Below are 16,958 nucleotides of genomic sequence, written 5' to 3' on the forward strand. Positions count from 1 at the left end.
TCGCTTACGGGCTGGGTATTAAGGAAGTTAGAATTATTCAAGAACATGGAAAGCATAGAGAAGGTTCCAGTATCCAAGCTGGTTGATACATTAGGTGCCTCATCATCATCAAAACAACCAGAATCTGAGGCGTAGTCTTTTGCTAGGCTTTCAATGTGCCTCAAAGGTTTGTTTATACTTTGATGCTTGAAACTTTGCTTCTCGATTGAATCAAATGTTTCTGCCAGATGCTTTGCATCTAACTCAGCCTCTAATGCTTTCTGCTTTCTCATGTAGAGGGATGGCATGCAGGATCCTGGTGATATAACAGCAGTATCTTTATATTTAAGTGGACGATTTGTGAGGAGGTTTCGCAGAGCTGCAGCACTTCCCATGGCTATCATTTTGTGCTTTGAGTGGATGAGATTGCGCAACATGCTTACAGCTCCCAGATCCCACAGCAATTCCTGGTCTTTTGGACTACGTGCAGACAGGTTCCAAAGGGTTCCGCATGCATTACTCACAATAGTCAAACTGTGAGATCGCAAGTGCTGCAGCAGAGTCTGAAGGCAGTTATGATCCCTGAGGATTTGCCTGAATTAGGAAAACAGAAAGAATTTAAGTGAAGTCATTGAAACTTTGATCTCTGTTATTATTGTGAATGCAAATAAACATGCTACCTGTAATCATCTCGAGTTGCAATAAGGCTGGACACATTACGAAGGATACCTCCACCACTCTCAATAATGGCCAATGAGTTGGTTTGGCATCGATAAGTCAAAGTGCTAACCAAAAAGCCGAGAGCACCATCAACAGAGCAAATTGCCACCTTATTCTCAGTGCTGTGTGCTGACAGATTCCACAGTGCACTGAGGACACTCTTTAAAGTGGATTCCTGAGGGAAAGACCAGACCATGTAAAATTCCTCATCACTTTCTGAATGGTATTGAAGCACAAATATTACTAATTTAATGGGTAAATCAGTCATGTTCAGTTTTATGGAATGTAATAAATGGATGTCATAGAAATTCTTGATTGTACCTTTGTAGCCTGCAGTGCACAAGTCATAAGTGCTGACACACTGCCGACATCTCTCAGAGCCCTCTTGCTGTTGATATCAGCACGCCACGACAAGTTTCTCAGTATACTTGACACTACCTAAAAGCAATGACAAATCACAGAGCTGTTATTTTGTGTCGGCCAAATAATTACAAATTAGAGAAGCAAATAAAAATACAATTAAAATGTACTGTTGCATAATATTTGTTCTCCAAAATGTTAATAAATATTGTGATAGTTTGCTGTATGGAAAAATAGGTTATGTACCTGCTGTAATTCCTCGCTATCAGATGCAAGCTGTGCAACAATGGCTTGAAGACAGTTTTTCTTTGAGCAAAGAGTAGCCTAAATAATTTAATAAAGAGCATTTTGTCAAAATCAAGAAGGCAAAATATTGTATATATAAGTTGTACATTTAACTGGTACTGTATGTATGCATTATTATTAATTAGCAAAGTGCAAAATTATCTGTTACAAAAGATAAAATACATGTTTGTTTAATTATCTGGCAACATTTATTATAAAGTTTGGACACTGATTACATTATTGTAAAGGAGTGAGATGAGATGACTCTACAAATATCAATGTCTTCCACACTTGTATGTAATAATTAAAAAAATTACCTTATTTACAACATCACCATATGTAAGATTTGTGAGTGCCATTCCTGCATAACGCCGGAGGGCCATATTGATTGGCTCATTTTGCATGCCATACAGTTCTTGATCCAACTGTATTAGCTCTGCAATGGCTTGCAATCCCCCTAAAAGAGGCACAAACAAGCTTCTTCATTGTGTTTTCACCTCACTATATTTACAACTTATGTACAACTATTTTTTATCTGTTTAGTGAAAATGTATTCACGTACCTAGTTCATTCATCGCCCCAAGTACTCTTCCTCAAAGGATAACTTCATTATTGCACACAAGGCCTGGCACATTTGGGGATCCACTGGCTCAGGAATTTCTGTGGATATCAAAGTAAAAGTATACTTATATGAATTAATTTATAGCATGCTAACAGTATGTATAAATACTGTTTATATATATTGGAATTCATATTTAATTAATATGAATATGGATAATATAAACCATATTGAACCTCTCTAGTTAATCTAAATACTAGTTAATAGTAAATTCTAGTTAATCTAAATACTAAATAAGTACTTCTTAAAAAAAAAGTAATCTGATACTTATAACAGTACTTAGGCATGCATAAGCATAAGTTTGGAATTTAATACACACAAATTAAAGAATATGAATATTCAGAACAAATTAATGGTAAGTCTCGCATTATATAACGTTGAGTATAGCTTAACCAAAGCTCACCTGTGGTTTTGCCACCACCAGGTGATGGGGTACTTAAATGGTTCTCAATCCAGTCCCAGCCATTCTCGCAGTGTGAGCGGATCTGCTCTAGCACATGTAGAACTCTCATCTCGCGCCGCGCTTGGCCCTCATCTGGCTGTGAGTACACAATGTTGTGCAGGGCAGCACTGGCTCTGGAACGGGCTTCTCGACTATAGCCTCCTGTCCCAGCTGCTTCCCCAGTGCCACCTTCATGTAGTATTTGCACAAGCAATGGGACGCAACCAGATTTGCGCATAGCAATGCAGCTTTCCTGTGAGCTTGACATTGCCAGAAGGGTACGGGACATCTCCTCTCGATCTCTAGAGGCCAGCATGGACAGCAACCAAAAGACCATCTCCACCTGCAACCCGCAAAATTGCAATTTGCACACCAGTTTTTAATTGTGCTATTTGATACTGTATACAAGGTCAAAAATGAAATGCCATTGGCTGAACACACCAGTTTTTTTATTAAAGTATATTTAATCTGAAATCATATGGATACTGTATACAAGGTCAAAAATGAAATGCCATTGGCTGAACAATGTGGGGTTAACACCACAAATGCTGTGCTAATCCTGCTCTGGAGCAGGGTTTTTCTTCCGCATAATTCTTCTGTGAATTTTTTTAATCTTGAAATATCATTGTATGTATTATCAATAAACAGAATAAGAAATACTGGCTAAAACAAAAACAAAAAAACACAATGGTCTTACTTTGCTCCCTGCTTCTCCAGGGGCCTCCAAAGTACCAGTATTTCCGGTATCCATGTCAGACACTGATGCTTTTGAGAGGCACTCTGTACTCTGTGGACAAATCATATGGTTTATTATTTTTTCCTATTTAGTACAGAAGGTACTTGGAAATTTGATTTGTATGTTTGGCTTAACACATTAATATTTATTAAAGCAGCAAAGTACTATAAATCTGTGCCGTATTAAGACTGATACACACATATTGAGAAGGTATGTATTATTCGAAATAAGGAAAAAAAGTATCTGTGAGTTTAAGGGAAACTTAGCATAGCATCACCTTAGCACCAGTTAAAACCAGCTGAATAAATTGTCAATATCATAATTGTTTCCTTATGCAGCAAGGTCTAATATTTTGTACCCAGTGTGTGATATTTGTATATTTTAACTCTGACATACTGCCCAAATACGCTTTGAAGCAAGACAAATTTTTCTTTTAAAAACTGTTTAAGCATGTGCACATTTGCATATGGAGAATGAATCAGCACCAGCGCCAAAGATCTGATTCGTTCCTTCATGCACAAACCCGTCACTAGGGCAACGTTTGGCACCAGCTACAAATATAATCTCTATACAACTCGACTGGACACAGACATGGCTTGAATGATATTCTTGAGAGTATTTAGAATATAAGGGCCCTATAAGCACTATCCAATTTGAAAAACTGTCCCATGATCCATCTTGTGAAGTTGCTTTAGAGAAATTCCAGAGGTATGATCTAGATTCAATGAGATAAAATATTATTATTAATATTATCATTAGTATATACGTTTGATTTGCTGAACTGTTTTGGTTATTGAATACTTAAACTTAATTTCATAGTTCTGATCACTACTATTAATCCAATTTTCCAAGCTGTTATTTTAATTTTCTTTGCATACAAAAATTATTCTTGTCATTTCATAACGTTGAACCACTGAGGGCAGATGAAATATTCTGATGATGTCTTTTCTATTTGGACCTTCTGGACCTTTGACAGTGTATATTACAGTAGTCAATATAGCAGGTTTATAAATAGTTTCTTATTTTTATCCAAAATATCTTAAGTGGAGTTCATGAAGAAGAACAACAGGGGGATAAGTGATTATTGACAAAATTTTCATTATGCGATGGAGTAAAACTTTTTATAGATTTGATGAATACTATTATTTCAAAATAAGAGTCCAGTAAAGGTCCCAAAATAGTGACTCTTCACTAGAGAAGCTTCACTTTCTGCAACCCTATACTGCAGGTTTCATTATATCATTTCACATTCTTAGCCTTATTAACGAGTAGGACTCATGGTCAGTCTGGTTTGATCAGACAGATTACTGTGCTGCGGTGGGAATCCCTAAGTCTCAGAGAACTATGCTTTAAAATTACATTTTCACCCTTGCCAAGCATCCCAGCCATTGAGCTGCCAATAGGAGGCAGCTTGTGGAGGGCATACCCTGTTTTCTGCATAGCAACACTGAGTGCCAGTGTGAGCCGTGAGACAGTGCCAGGTGAAATTGGTTGGATGTGAATAAAATCCTAGGAGAATAGCGCTTCTGAAGCTGAGCGGAGTAGCCACTGCAGAAATATCTTATGGCACTACAAATACTGCTTTTTATGTTCCATTAGTGAAACGTTGAATAAGAAGTTTTATTTACACTATTGTGCAAACCACACTTATAATTTATTACTAATATATATATACAAATTCCTAATGATTACAATTTATCATGTTTGTAATTAAAATTAGTAAAACTAGTGATGCAAAAGGAACATTTACTTTTAGCTCTGTGATAACATATATCGTAATTCTTTCTCTTTTATTTACAATCTCCATCCATTACCTAAGCCATAAACGTCCCATTTTTAATGTGACTTTTCCAGCAGGCTGGTTCAGTCAACAATGTTCTCTGTGGTTTCTGTGTCGCCCTGGCAATGCAAACCCCAGTAGTTTACAGCATCTATAAATTGTGCTGTGAAAACGTTACTACTGAGAGATAAATAACAGCAGAGAAACTTTGTAGAATTTTGATGTTGCTAAATAATTCAGAGGAATTAAATAATTCAAATGCCAAGAACATATTAGATAGTTATATATATATATATATATATATATATATATATATATATATATATATATATATATATATATATATAATGAATATGAATATACACAGTACACATACATATATTATGTAAGCAAAAAAATTTGGATGTGACAAATCATTTGACAGCACTTATAAATAAATGCATTTCAAATAAATAAATAAATAAATATTTTACAACATATAAATATCAAAATATATCAAAATATGCCTCATCTTTGACATCCTGATCTAAATTTACATCAAATGATTCACGATACAGGCTTTGAAGTGCCCATCTGAATTAAATGACTGGTGATACGCCATCCGATTGAGAGCTTCGAAACAGAGAGAATCATTTCATGATGCAATGGTTTAACTGATTAATTACAATTAATAGGCCTAATGTAGGTCTACAATGTTTTTATTAAACACATTGTAGTATTTTTGTACATACACAATAATTAAAAATCCTTTATTGAGGTTCCTTTATTGTCACTTGGTTGGTGTTGTTGTTGTTCATTTAATAAACTTGGACAATCAGCTGAGCATCACAGTTGCATTTTATACTTCGGGCTTAAATGGAGGACGGGATGTATGGGTTACCTGAGTTTCTGTTACCGCACTCTTCTCTTGAGGACCACGTGAGCTCTGGGCCTCCTGGAGCTCTTTCTCCAGCTGCTCCAATCGAGCAACACGGATCTGTTTGCAGAAACATGTAATTATTCATACAGTACATAGCGAACATTTTAATGCTTTGATACTTTGAGAGAACATCATGTACCATTTCATGATATACAACCATTATGTGGGCTAAAATGCCCAGCTTAGCCATACAGTTCAATATGTTTCATCAAACGTGATTGATCTTGTCTCGTTGATTATTCAAAACACAATATAAACTGTGTTGAGTGTAAGGATTGTCGTTCAGGTCAAGTGTTGATAAAATTGTGACAGACACGTGAAATTTAAGCTGGATTTACAGCTGGACCTTTGTTGATGAAAATGTGGCATTAAATCCATAATCTGTTCTTACTTGTGTCCTCTGAACCATCTCGTCGCTGGTGCCGAAACGCTCCTCCATCACAGAACGCAGTTGTTGAGCTTCAAACTCCAGCTGCTGACGGATAAAATCCACCTGCATGGAGAACTGTGCACAGAAAAATGCACATATATCATTTGCACTGCATTCATACAGTTATTTTTACCATAATCAAACCTCTAGAGACAGCAAAGAGAATTACAGACTGAACAAACTATTATATATATTTAGTTAAACATGTTTAAAATAATTATCTTTTTTGTTCAAATAATGATAGTTATGATAGTTAGTAAATAATGATAAATATTTACTTTTTGCCTGAAATATCTCTTTAAGAATCAATGCTGTTATTGCAAACTAGACAAGGAACACCTGACTCAAAAATCTAGATTTAGGACAATCTGTGGTCATTAGCAGCAAAACCAGGTGACCTCATTTTTGGCTACAGATGTACACAGTCCCATCGGTGAGTAATTGGGGTGGAAGTTGTTTAGGCTGCTTACCGTATCAAGCCGCGGCAGTTCGGCCAGTCTCTGAGACAATCCTTGCAGCTGTGAGTAATACCATCGCCGCTCTCTCTCCTCTTTGTCTATCTCACCCAGCAACATGGATCTAAAACACACAGACACACATACTCCTGAAACCTGATATTACTGTACACCACTAGCATGGGCAGAATTCAGAATTTAGGAACTGAATATTTTGTGAGATTTGGCTACGGACAACATGATGTTGAAATAGACTTTTACATTTTTTAATTAATTTTATCACTTAGGATTTTTATTACTATTTTACAAATTTTTAATAATCAAATAAATTATGAATATGTATTCCTTTAATTGTAGATTTTTTCGTTCCTCAGCTTAGATATTTAAAACATCAGGTTTCTACTTTAATATTTAAAAATATACATTACTCCAGTCTTAATCGTTAAGTGACCCTCCAAAAATCAGTGTGATGTCTAATATTGTTCTGGAAAACATTATGTATATTTTAGCATCCTATGATGAATGCTTAAAAGAATAGATTTGATGAGTACATTTTACATGCATTTTTTGGTTTAATTTTTTCTTTGTTTTTTTCAATAACAAAACGTTTTATAAGTATGAATCTGAAATTTACAATTGAACCGTTGTGCAGCTCTTTAAAATGAGAGTGCCAGTTCCTGTTAAAGCACCTAATTTTGACTACCCGTAGCAAGCAATTATGGTTCATGGATGTGACTTAAACTAAAGGGCCACTAGTTATTAAAGTGAACTAAATTACATTTCCCTCAAAAAAACGAGACAGATGATTAGAGTGTTTGGATGTGATGATCTTACCTCTCTTTACAGAGATCCTCTAAGTGCTGGGCAGTGACCCGGCCTTCTGCAGATGCCTGATGAGGGTGCCCTGGGTGCACAGCGGTGCCCTCTCCGGATGCAGATGAGGACTGGCGGGATGGTGGACAGGCGGGACTCCTGGCCCGGCCGATGCTCAACCTCTCCTCGCCTTCACCTACCTGGCTAGGCATTGTCTCTGGAAACACACGCAGGTTGTGAGGCTGGTACTTGAGCTCGTAGTAGTTGGTCAAGTCCATATGCAGCTCTAGAAATACAAGAAAAGTCAAAGATATTATTATTTTTTTTAATATATTCTTTAAGCATTTAGGATGTGTGCAATCAGCATATGCTTGAGTGCTTGCAAAATTAGACTATTTACTATAGTCTTCTGCCTTCAAGACTTAGAGCAGTACTCATTCATTTTAAATGCTCTTCATTATTAAATGCGAAAACCGATTTTTTGATGCTGTTTTCTGTTGATGTTTGAACATAATTTCACAAACATATTTGGAATCACAATAAGCTTTGTGCGTTTGTTGCTTTCAAATTCTAAACAATTCTAAATAACATATTCACTTCAAACGGCAGCAATTTGATATAAAGTGATCATCGTATTTTCTTTACTACTAGTTATAGCACAAAATAAACATCAGAAGACCTTTTGAAAGAAAGGAAAATGAAAATATCTTTCTTACTTATCAAAAACATCATGAAATAACTAAAGAGTATGAAAATAAATATATATAGAAATTTATATATAATATATATAAATGCTGCAGTTAAATAGATTATAATGTCGAGAAGTGAATAGATTTCGGCAGTACCTTTGAGCTGGTCCAGCACATCAGTTCTGCCTGAAGAGGCAAGAGTCCCAGCCTCCTGCTCCAGTTTACTCTGCAGCTGCCTCAGAACCTCCTATTACAGCAAAAAAATAAAATAAATAAAAATAAAATAAAATAAAAATATATATATATATAAAAACACACAAACAACTGAATAATCAGGCGACGTCTTTTGTTTGCCAGTGGAGTCCAGTCCTAAAAAAATCTAACTCTTGTATTTCAAAGTAAAAAGAGAAATTCTTCTCTTATATCAAGAAAGCAAATGACCTCATCTTTGTAATTCATGTATCACTCTGTTTGAGGGGCGAACCGATCAAGTAGAGTGAAAAGATTTGACAGGGATTACACTCAGCATCTGGGCATGTGGGCCACAGTGGAATCATGGGATACTGAATATGACCCATGTATCACCTATAATCTCATGAAAGCTTTTGCTGAATCAGTTTCAATTGATGATTTTGTGTAGCAAATGGCTTAGAGCATTTCCAGTGCATCAATAAATGAACCCTTACAGAACTTAGATTTATGAGTTTGATGAGTTCAATGATTCTGTTACATACTCTACAAAGAAAGTCAGTGGAGTCCAAATTTTATGGAATGCAATTTTCTTCAAAATATTAATTTGTATCATACATTATTGTCTACAATAAAGTCATTACTCCAGCTTTCAGTGTCACATAATCATTCAGATAAGCTGATTTGATACTTAATTTCATACAGTTGCTGTGGAAGGTTTTATGTTGATTTTAAATTTTCTTTTTAAATTACATTGAAAAATTCTAATGTCACTTTTGATCAATTTGAGCCATCCTTGAAAAATAAAAGTATTAATTTATATTATTATTATTATTACTAGTGTAAATACAATGAAAATGAGAAAAATAGAGTTTTATATATATGCATGTTGCAACAGTTAAGTCAAACGAAAATTGACAAAACCAAGCTGCTGATTCCTAATGAGTGCTTTGAGGGTTTTATTCCCTATAGGATTAATGTCTCCAAGCTGTTAAACTGACAAAAACACACATGAATCTGTTTTATTCAACCTGCACACAGCCTTTGAAATGTATTTTCTCATCTGATGAATTTCAGTGCCATCTTCAGTGAATTTGTGGTTTGTTGGTGTGATTTCATGCGCGGAATTGCTTAATATGAACAGGAAAAAGACACTCCTGTTTTACTGGAACTCGAAAGCTGAACCCGACATCAAGCTCATGTAACACATCAAACATTCTGCAATTTAAGACTCTGAGTCAATAATAAAATAAGCTTCATGGTCTAATGGTTGCCTTCTCTGCTCAACTGAGAGCTGTAATGGGCAACAGTGATTTAAAATGTGCTCGGACATCATTCAGCTTAGAGATGCTGGACATTCATCATTAGAGTCTCCAGACATTTTGTGGAAAGTGGGTCACGGCAGAGACAAACGCATGCAGTGGAGACTCGCTCCTCATCACACAGACCTACTCTTCAAACTGCTTAACCAATGCTGTTAAAATATGTATGTGCTTCATACATATTAGAACTGCAGAAAATATGAAAACCATCCTTCCGAGCAGAAATTTTTCCAGATGAATAAATGTGTTTTGATGTTTAAACTGTTTTATAAAGTATTTTTCTTAAATAAACAAAAACATTGGAATAGTGAAAATTCTAAATGTCTCAAACTCAAACCATTCTCCACAGTCCAAAAAAACTATTTATTGAAACTAAGCCTTATCACACAAAGACAATTATTATTCAGAAATAAGCCCTAAGCAAAATAAATAATACAATATAATATAATATAATATAACACAAGAGGAAACCATTAAAAAATCATTAAAAAAACTGCAGGTTAATTAGAACATACAATGAAAATACAAGTTAACATACTGCAACTCCATATTGTTACATATGTAGTTTTTTTTTTTTTTTTTTTTTTTTTTTCTGTCCAGTTTAATAAAAGAAAAACTAAAACCATGCCATTTGTATGCCACTTTTCTTTCAAAAACATTGCTTTTTTGGGATAAGTCAACTTGTGGAACTAAAAGCCTTTTACCAGAAAACTGATCAGTTTGGTCAAACAATGAAAAATTAACTGTAGATTAATTAGCAAGACTGCCTGTAAATGTCTTGATTATTAGTTATGCACTTTTGCTTGGTGAAATGGCTTCTCCTTAAGGTCTAAATGATTCTAAAAGATTATCCTGACCTTGTATAACAGCTTTGGTTTTATGCTCTGCTATGTAATTTTAGAAGAAGATACAACACATTCAAGCAAAATCAAAGATCTACTATCAGGCCTGACTTATGGACCATGTTCCCTCACCTTCATGTCAGAGGTTTCATTCTCCAGCTTGGACAGGTGATGTGAGTTGTCCTGAAGCTCACGGCGCAGGTGAGAGTTCTCCTTACGGAGGTCCTCCACCTGCCGTACCAGCTGGTCATAGGAGGCCGTTGGGTATGACATCATCACTCGATGGGATCCCTGAGAAGGTCAGAAGGCAGGGGTAAGTCAATGAAAACGCGTCAGTAGGTTCATTAAGAATTCAGTGTATACAGAGCACAGTCAGCAGTACATTCTCAGAGAAGATCATACCAGACAGGAAAATGGTATGTTTGCTGGATCACTGTAGAAATAATAGAAATAGTCCCACATGTTGTAACAGTTTTTAAAGTCAGTAAATTTATTAACTTTAAAGTAAGGGTTGTTTATTATTTAGTCTACCAGTTCTAAACAGGTTTGTCAAGACAAATTCCTTGACACATCTGTGTGTAGTGGATCTTGCTGCCTTGATCCCAGCCTCAGTCCATTCCTTGTGAAGATTCTTGAATTGATTTTGCTTGACAATCCTCTTAAGGCTGCAGTTTTCTTGGTTGGTTGTGCATCTTTTTCTTCCACACTTTCTCCTTCCACTTAACTTTCTGTTAACATGCTTGGATACAGCACAGCCAGCTTCTTTGGCAATGAATGTTTGTGTCTTACTCTCCTTGTGAAGGGTGCCAATGATTATCAATGATAGTCTTCCCCGTGATTGTGTAGCCTAAAATATATATACACATAAGTCTAGCTGAAAATCTTAAGGCACCTGCCCATGACCACCCAGGTGGGCAGGGGTTTTTTGTTATGTAGTCTACCAGTATTAATCAGGCTGGTCAAGACAGCTCTGAGACTAAATCAAAATGGGTAAACAATGGCTTGAGTGGTGTCAGGGCTCTTGACCTCTCAGGAATATTTCATACCGCAGGCAGCAAATGTCACAAAGGTGAATTAATTTAGTTCAGGCCTATTTCATATTTCATCAGTGTTCACACTTAACAAGGCCTGAATGTAGTTCCTGTGGGGCTTCAGGTCAGATTGGCCTTTATTACAGAGAACGTTTATATAAAGCCTAAAAGAGCGAGTGAGCATGTATAACACTGGATGCAGAGAATTTTTTAAATCCCCAACAGGGCGACTTAAATCATTTTTAAACATGTTGGCTGTTACAGTATGAAACATTAAGTAACGTGTTTACACTATAATCTAATGTGTCTCCTGGAAATTCTGATGAGAAATAACTAGATATACAAAAACAAAACAAAACAAATATTACGAAATATCAAATCAAATAGTATGTAAAGTACCAGTACTTTTTTCAAAAGCAACATTGGCAACAGCCATAAGTTATGGCAATAAGAAATAAAGGTACAAAGGCTATCAATGGGACAGTATCTTTTCAAACAGTCTTTTAGGTACTAATACGTACACTTTAGGTATTAAAATGTACCTTTAAGGTACCAATACAGACCCTTTTGGTACAAAAGTGTACCATTTGAAAAGGTACCTCCCAAGTGACAGCTTTTGTAGCTTTATTTCTGAGAGTGTGTATATCACAAGGTAGGGTAAAATAAAAGCATTTAATACTGCAGTGTTAAATGTAAAGCATTACATAATACTTAAATAGAAAATCTCAACTGCTTGAATGTTTATATCATCTCAATATTATTGCCCAAGCAATAATATTATTGCTCTCTCTCTCTACAAGCACAGCATTTTTGCATTCAAAATAGTATGAAAATGAAAACATAATAAAGGCAAAGTCTGTCTTTAAGCATGTAGATGATCCAAGCTCCAAAATCATCACCAAGCCATCTGTCTGTATGAGCAGAGCCTCCTTGCGGTTGATATGACAGGTTTGCATTATTCACGGCTGTGTTAATTCTCCCTGTGACTGGTGCCAGCAGCTCTTCCAACCCTCTTTCACCATCCCCCACTATAGTACGGATCAGGAAGACATTAAACATTTCTCTGTGCCACTATTCCTTGTTTTCTGTCAGTTTTTCTATGCTCACATCCCTCAAGTACTAACATACATTTACATACCCTAAGCACTTTTTCTTTTTATCAGTTGTGTCCATGTTTGTAGTTTACAGTATAGAAGATTAAAACGGATGTTTGTATTTGTGCATGTGAAATGCTGTCTTCAAACAGAGCTGGGGGTTGGGGAGGCTTCAACCTTAAACATTTTTAAAGTGTCTACAGCACCAGTATCGTAATATAAAAAAAACACACAAAAAAATTCTCGTAGCTTCATAAAATAATGGTTTAACCACTGATGTCACGTGGATTGTTTCAAATCCTCAACATAATCTAAACTTCCTGAACACAATCTACTACAGTCTACTTCGTTTTATCGACAATACTAGTTAGTTTTGTTCAGTGCCATTTTTTGTGGGTGTGGAAATGATGTCACAATAACAGACTCTCTTACTTATTTTAAAGATTATAAACTGCGAATTTTAAATATTCCACGTACTTTTGAAAATCCAATGTTTAGTCTATCCCAATAAAGCTAGTCATCACAGCTAAAAACATGACAGATTACTTGTTTCGTGAGGGGGCTGGCATCACAGCATCTTTGTTTCCACGTGGAATGTTAAAGAATATGACACACATCTCTCGGAAATCCTGTATAATTTTTACCAGTCCTGCGATGACTTCAAAAGTCCTGAAGTGCTTCCAGATAAGTATGCCATATGCATCAGATGTTCAGCCAATGGTCCGTGGGCGTGACATCTGAGGCAGAGACTATGGTTCACATATCTTTGTGCTGTATTTGTTATTTGTTTATCTACTTTTGACATATTTGTATAAAATAAACATAAAAATAACTTTTATATGAACATTTACTGAACTGCTGAAACTGATATTCATTTATAAGTAAAAATAAATTGTCTGATATACTATGCAAAGACCTCATTGATACATCACAAACTTAAAGGGATGGTTCACACAAAAATGATAATTCTGCCATCAATTACTGATTCCAAACCGTAAGACCTTTGCTCATCTTCGAAACACAAATAAATATATTTTTTTGCATTCTGAAAGCTCTCTGACCCGCTACAGACAGCGAGGATTGTTACACAATCGAGGCTCAGAGACTTAGCAAAGACATTGCTAAATAAGTCATGCGACATCCAGGGTTCAAACTTAATTTTACAAAGCTACGAGAATACTTTTTGTGCTAAAAAAAAAAAAAATAACTCCACTACACATCATATAGTGCCATTTTTGGAGAGTATCGTATACGTGAATGGAGTATCTGTGTCAGCAGCCCTGTACATGAACACTATGTGATACTTTCCCAAATGGCGCTGTAGGGTAATGCAGAGAAAACTGTTGAATAAAGTTGTTCTAATAGCTTTGTAAAATTACTGTTGAACTACTGATGTCACCTGGGTTATTTAAATTATCTCCTTGCTACAATTCTAAGCCTTGATAATGTAAGGATCCTTGCTGTCTATGAACGAAGGTTTAGAGTGACATAAGAGTGAGTAATACATTATATAATTTTCATACTTCGGTGAACTTGTCCTTTAAAGATACTGTTTTGCCATCTAAATATTAGCAACAGCATCAATTTGGATATAAGCTCAGTTTGGGCCTCTAAACAAAACTAAGCTGTTTTTTCTTCTTCAGGTATTAGGTCCATATTTCACAATTTATATTCTATACCAGTGGTTTTCAACCTAAGGATCCTTGCTGTCAGTGGGCCACAACGGTATTGCAGGGGCCGCCAGTTATTATCAATAGATAATAATAATATTGCTAATGTACGTAAAAATGTGTAGTAATAATTAAATATCATAATTAATTAAATAAAAAATAATAATAATAAACTGTTACTATCGTTCACTATTCCAGGTCGTTGATTGGTTTAAAAACAACCCATGATTTAGGATATGTAACATCATTTTTGCTGCATACATTTAAATTTTTTTTTTTTATTTTTTTGCAGTTTTTGAAACATATGTGTTTGGTTGTGTGGGCTGTGAGTTAAAAAAGGTTGGGAACCACTGTTCTATACTACAAGCTTTTTTGTCTAAAGGTTCAAAAAACAGTTCCAACTGCTCAACAAATAAATAAATAAAACACTCATGGCAATCTTAAAACAGTCTTAGTACTTGAACATGACTCAGCATAGTTTACCACAATCCTGAAATAGTCATATCTTCAATAACAACTGCCCACAGCTGTGAGTTTTCAAAAGAGAGCACCTGGCAATTTCAGCTGCCTATAAACGCTTTGGTGGACACAGAGTCTAATGCTGCCCAACACAGCTTAACACACCCTAACGCAAGCCAATACATCCAACGTAGCTTAATGTGACCCTATATAAGATTAATATGCTGCTTATTATAAGCGTGTTTGGGCTTGTTGTCAAAGTCAGTAGACTCACAGATTATTTTTAAGCTTATTTTCAGAATACAGTCCCAATTTTGCACTGCCTAGTGCTTAGTCCCCTTAGCGCAAGGAAGTCTGACTGATTACTGAACAGCAATCGGCAACACCCCCACCTACTGTTTGAGCTACATTCAACATAATGATGCATAAATGTGCACATGAAAAAGAGATTTATTTAATGATTTACTGTAGATCAGGATTACCAGGCCAAACAAACCTTCGAGAAGTTCCACCTTTGTTGAAATTGCTAAATGTTTAAAGGGTTTCACATATAATAAATGGGTTTTTGCATATATATATATATATTACACATTCATGCTCAAGTAAATGAGATCAATGATTCAATCACCTATTCACTCATTCACCTACCCACCCCCACAGACACCCTAACACAATGCAACACACCTCAGCAAAGCCCTATGTGTCTTACAGCACAGAACAAACTACATCTTAACACTAAAATCTTTCAGACTGATCATTTCTAATAACAAATTTGGTTGGTTGATATTCTTAAGGGAGATGCCAGAACAGATACCAAATCCCAAGGCATTCACTGCAATCACGACGATCCTCTAATTGTCTAAATTAAGTCTCTGTAATTCTGCTCTAATAGCCCTCCATTAGTCAAACAAAGATTTACTCACAAACAGACTGCTGCGTTCTCCAGACTGAACAGATTCCAGACTCAGCCGGTGTTAAACTACATTACCGGAACCAGCCAGACCCCAGGACATTTACTCACACCTCTCTTGCCTTTATACACTTGGGTGAGGTCCACCTCAGGACAGGCTGGATTATGTAAAGATAACGCACCACCCCAAAATCAATCCATTAAAATTCAGACTCACAGATCAATGAAGAAAACCAATTTGCCAGGAACACGATGGCCAGAGCAGTGGCTGGTTTTGATGCAATTGCTTTTGGATCATAAGGACGCAGCAGAGTATCTGACTGTAAATTCAGCTGGGTTTGGACAGCATGGATTAATCTGGACAGCACAGGACACCCTAAATTGAAAGCTGGTGCCTCTGATAGGATATAAAAAGAGAGGGGGAGAAGGGAGAAATGTTTGATGATGAAGCATGTGTGATGGTCCACAGGGATTTAAGCACAGCTGGTTCATCTTTTTCATCTGGCTAGTCTTGTTCCAGATCTAATAGGCTGAATGCACGACCAATTGGGCACCATGCAGACACTTTAGATATTTCTGCATTTTAATTGGCTACTGGTGGTGTTTCAATAACCGTTAAATTAATGAAGTCAGTAGGAGAGGAAATGGCGATACCACTCTTTTTTTTAATCTTTTGTGCTTTTTGTGCTCTGCTGTATGTGCTGCAGTGGATGCTGGGTAATCTACTCTAAGATCTATCCCTTGAGGAAAATAACTGGAAGAGTGTTAGTGAGCTGCCAATGCGGGGCAGCAGTTCTCGGCGGTTGCCATGGTAACACCCAATCCCCGCTCTCCTCAGCAGGGAATGCTCTGAAAATCACAGCATCTGATTTTGCATTGTGACGAGACATAAAGTGATACCCAAACATACAGTTTGTTTCAACGTATGCTCTGATCCTCAGATCTACAGCTGTATAGCACACGTCCCCTAGGCTACATGGGAAAGACATCCAATATCTCATTACATGACGCATAGAGGACAGGCACACACAAGCCTAGGGCAATAAAATAGCCAGCTATATTGGTGAAGCTATTGTTTAGTGTGCAAGGTGACCCAGGTTTGATTCTAGAGACCAGTTCTGTTTTATATATTAAAACTGTTATTAATAATTCTGAACAATGATAACTGATAATTACAGAGCATCAAATTATCATATTAGAGTGATTTCCGAAGG

At 36.1% G+C, this 16,958-nt stretch overlaps 1 protein-coding gene across 1 annotated transcript in view; it reads right to left on the reverse strand.

Moving 5' to 3' along the window:
* apc2 (APC regulator of WNT signaling pathway 2) overlaps nt 1–16,958 on the reverse strand; it is a 28,456-nt gene that overhangs the window by 6,651 nt on the left and 4,847 nt on the right. Inside the window, 15 exon segments of the mRNA XM_043252657.1 lie at nt 1–573; nt 660–874; nt 1,021–1,137; nt 1,306–1,383; nt 1,662–1,801; nt 1,907–1,927; nt 1,930–2,004; nt 2,367–2,748; nt 3,103–3,192; nt 5,802–5,897; nt 6,232–6,345; nt 6,741–6,849; nt 7,560–7,824; nt 8,384–8,474; nt 10,713–10,871. Of these exon segments, the coding sequence (XP_043108592.1) occupies nt 1–573; nt 660–874; nt 1,021–1,137; nt 1,306–1,383; nt 1,662–1,801; nt 1,907–1,927; nt 1,930–2,004; nt 2,367–2,748; nt 3,103–3,192; nt 5,802–5,897; nt 6,232–6,345; nt 6,741–6,849; nt 7,560–7,824; nt 8,384–8,474; nt 10,713–10,856 (2,510 nt within the window). The 5' untranslated portion in view covers nt 10,857–10,871.

The sequence above is a fragment of the Puntigrus tetrazona genome, chromosome 11 (genome assembly GCF_018831695.1).
Source record: "Puntigrus tetrazona isolate hp1 chromosome 11, ASM1883169v1, whole genome shotgun sequence".
Lineage (NCBI taxonomy): Eukaryota > Metazoa > Chordata > Actinopteri > Cypriniformes > Cyprinidae > Puntigrus > Puntigrus tetrazona.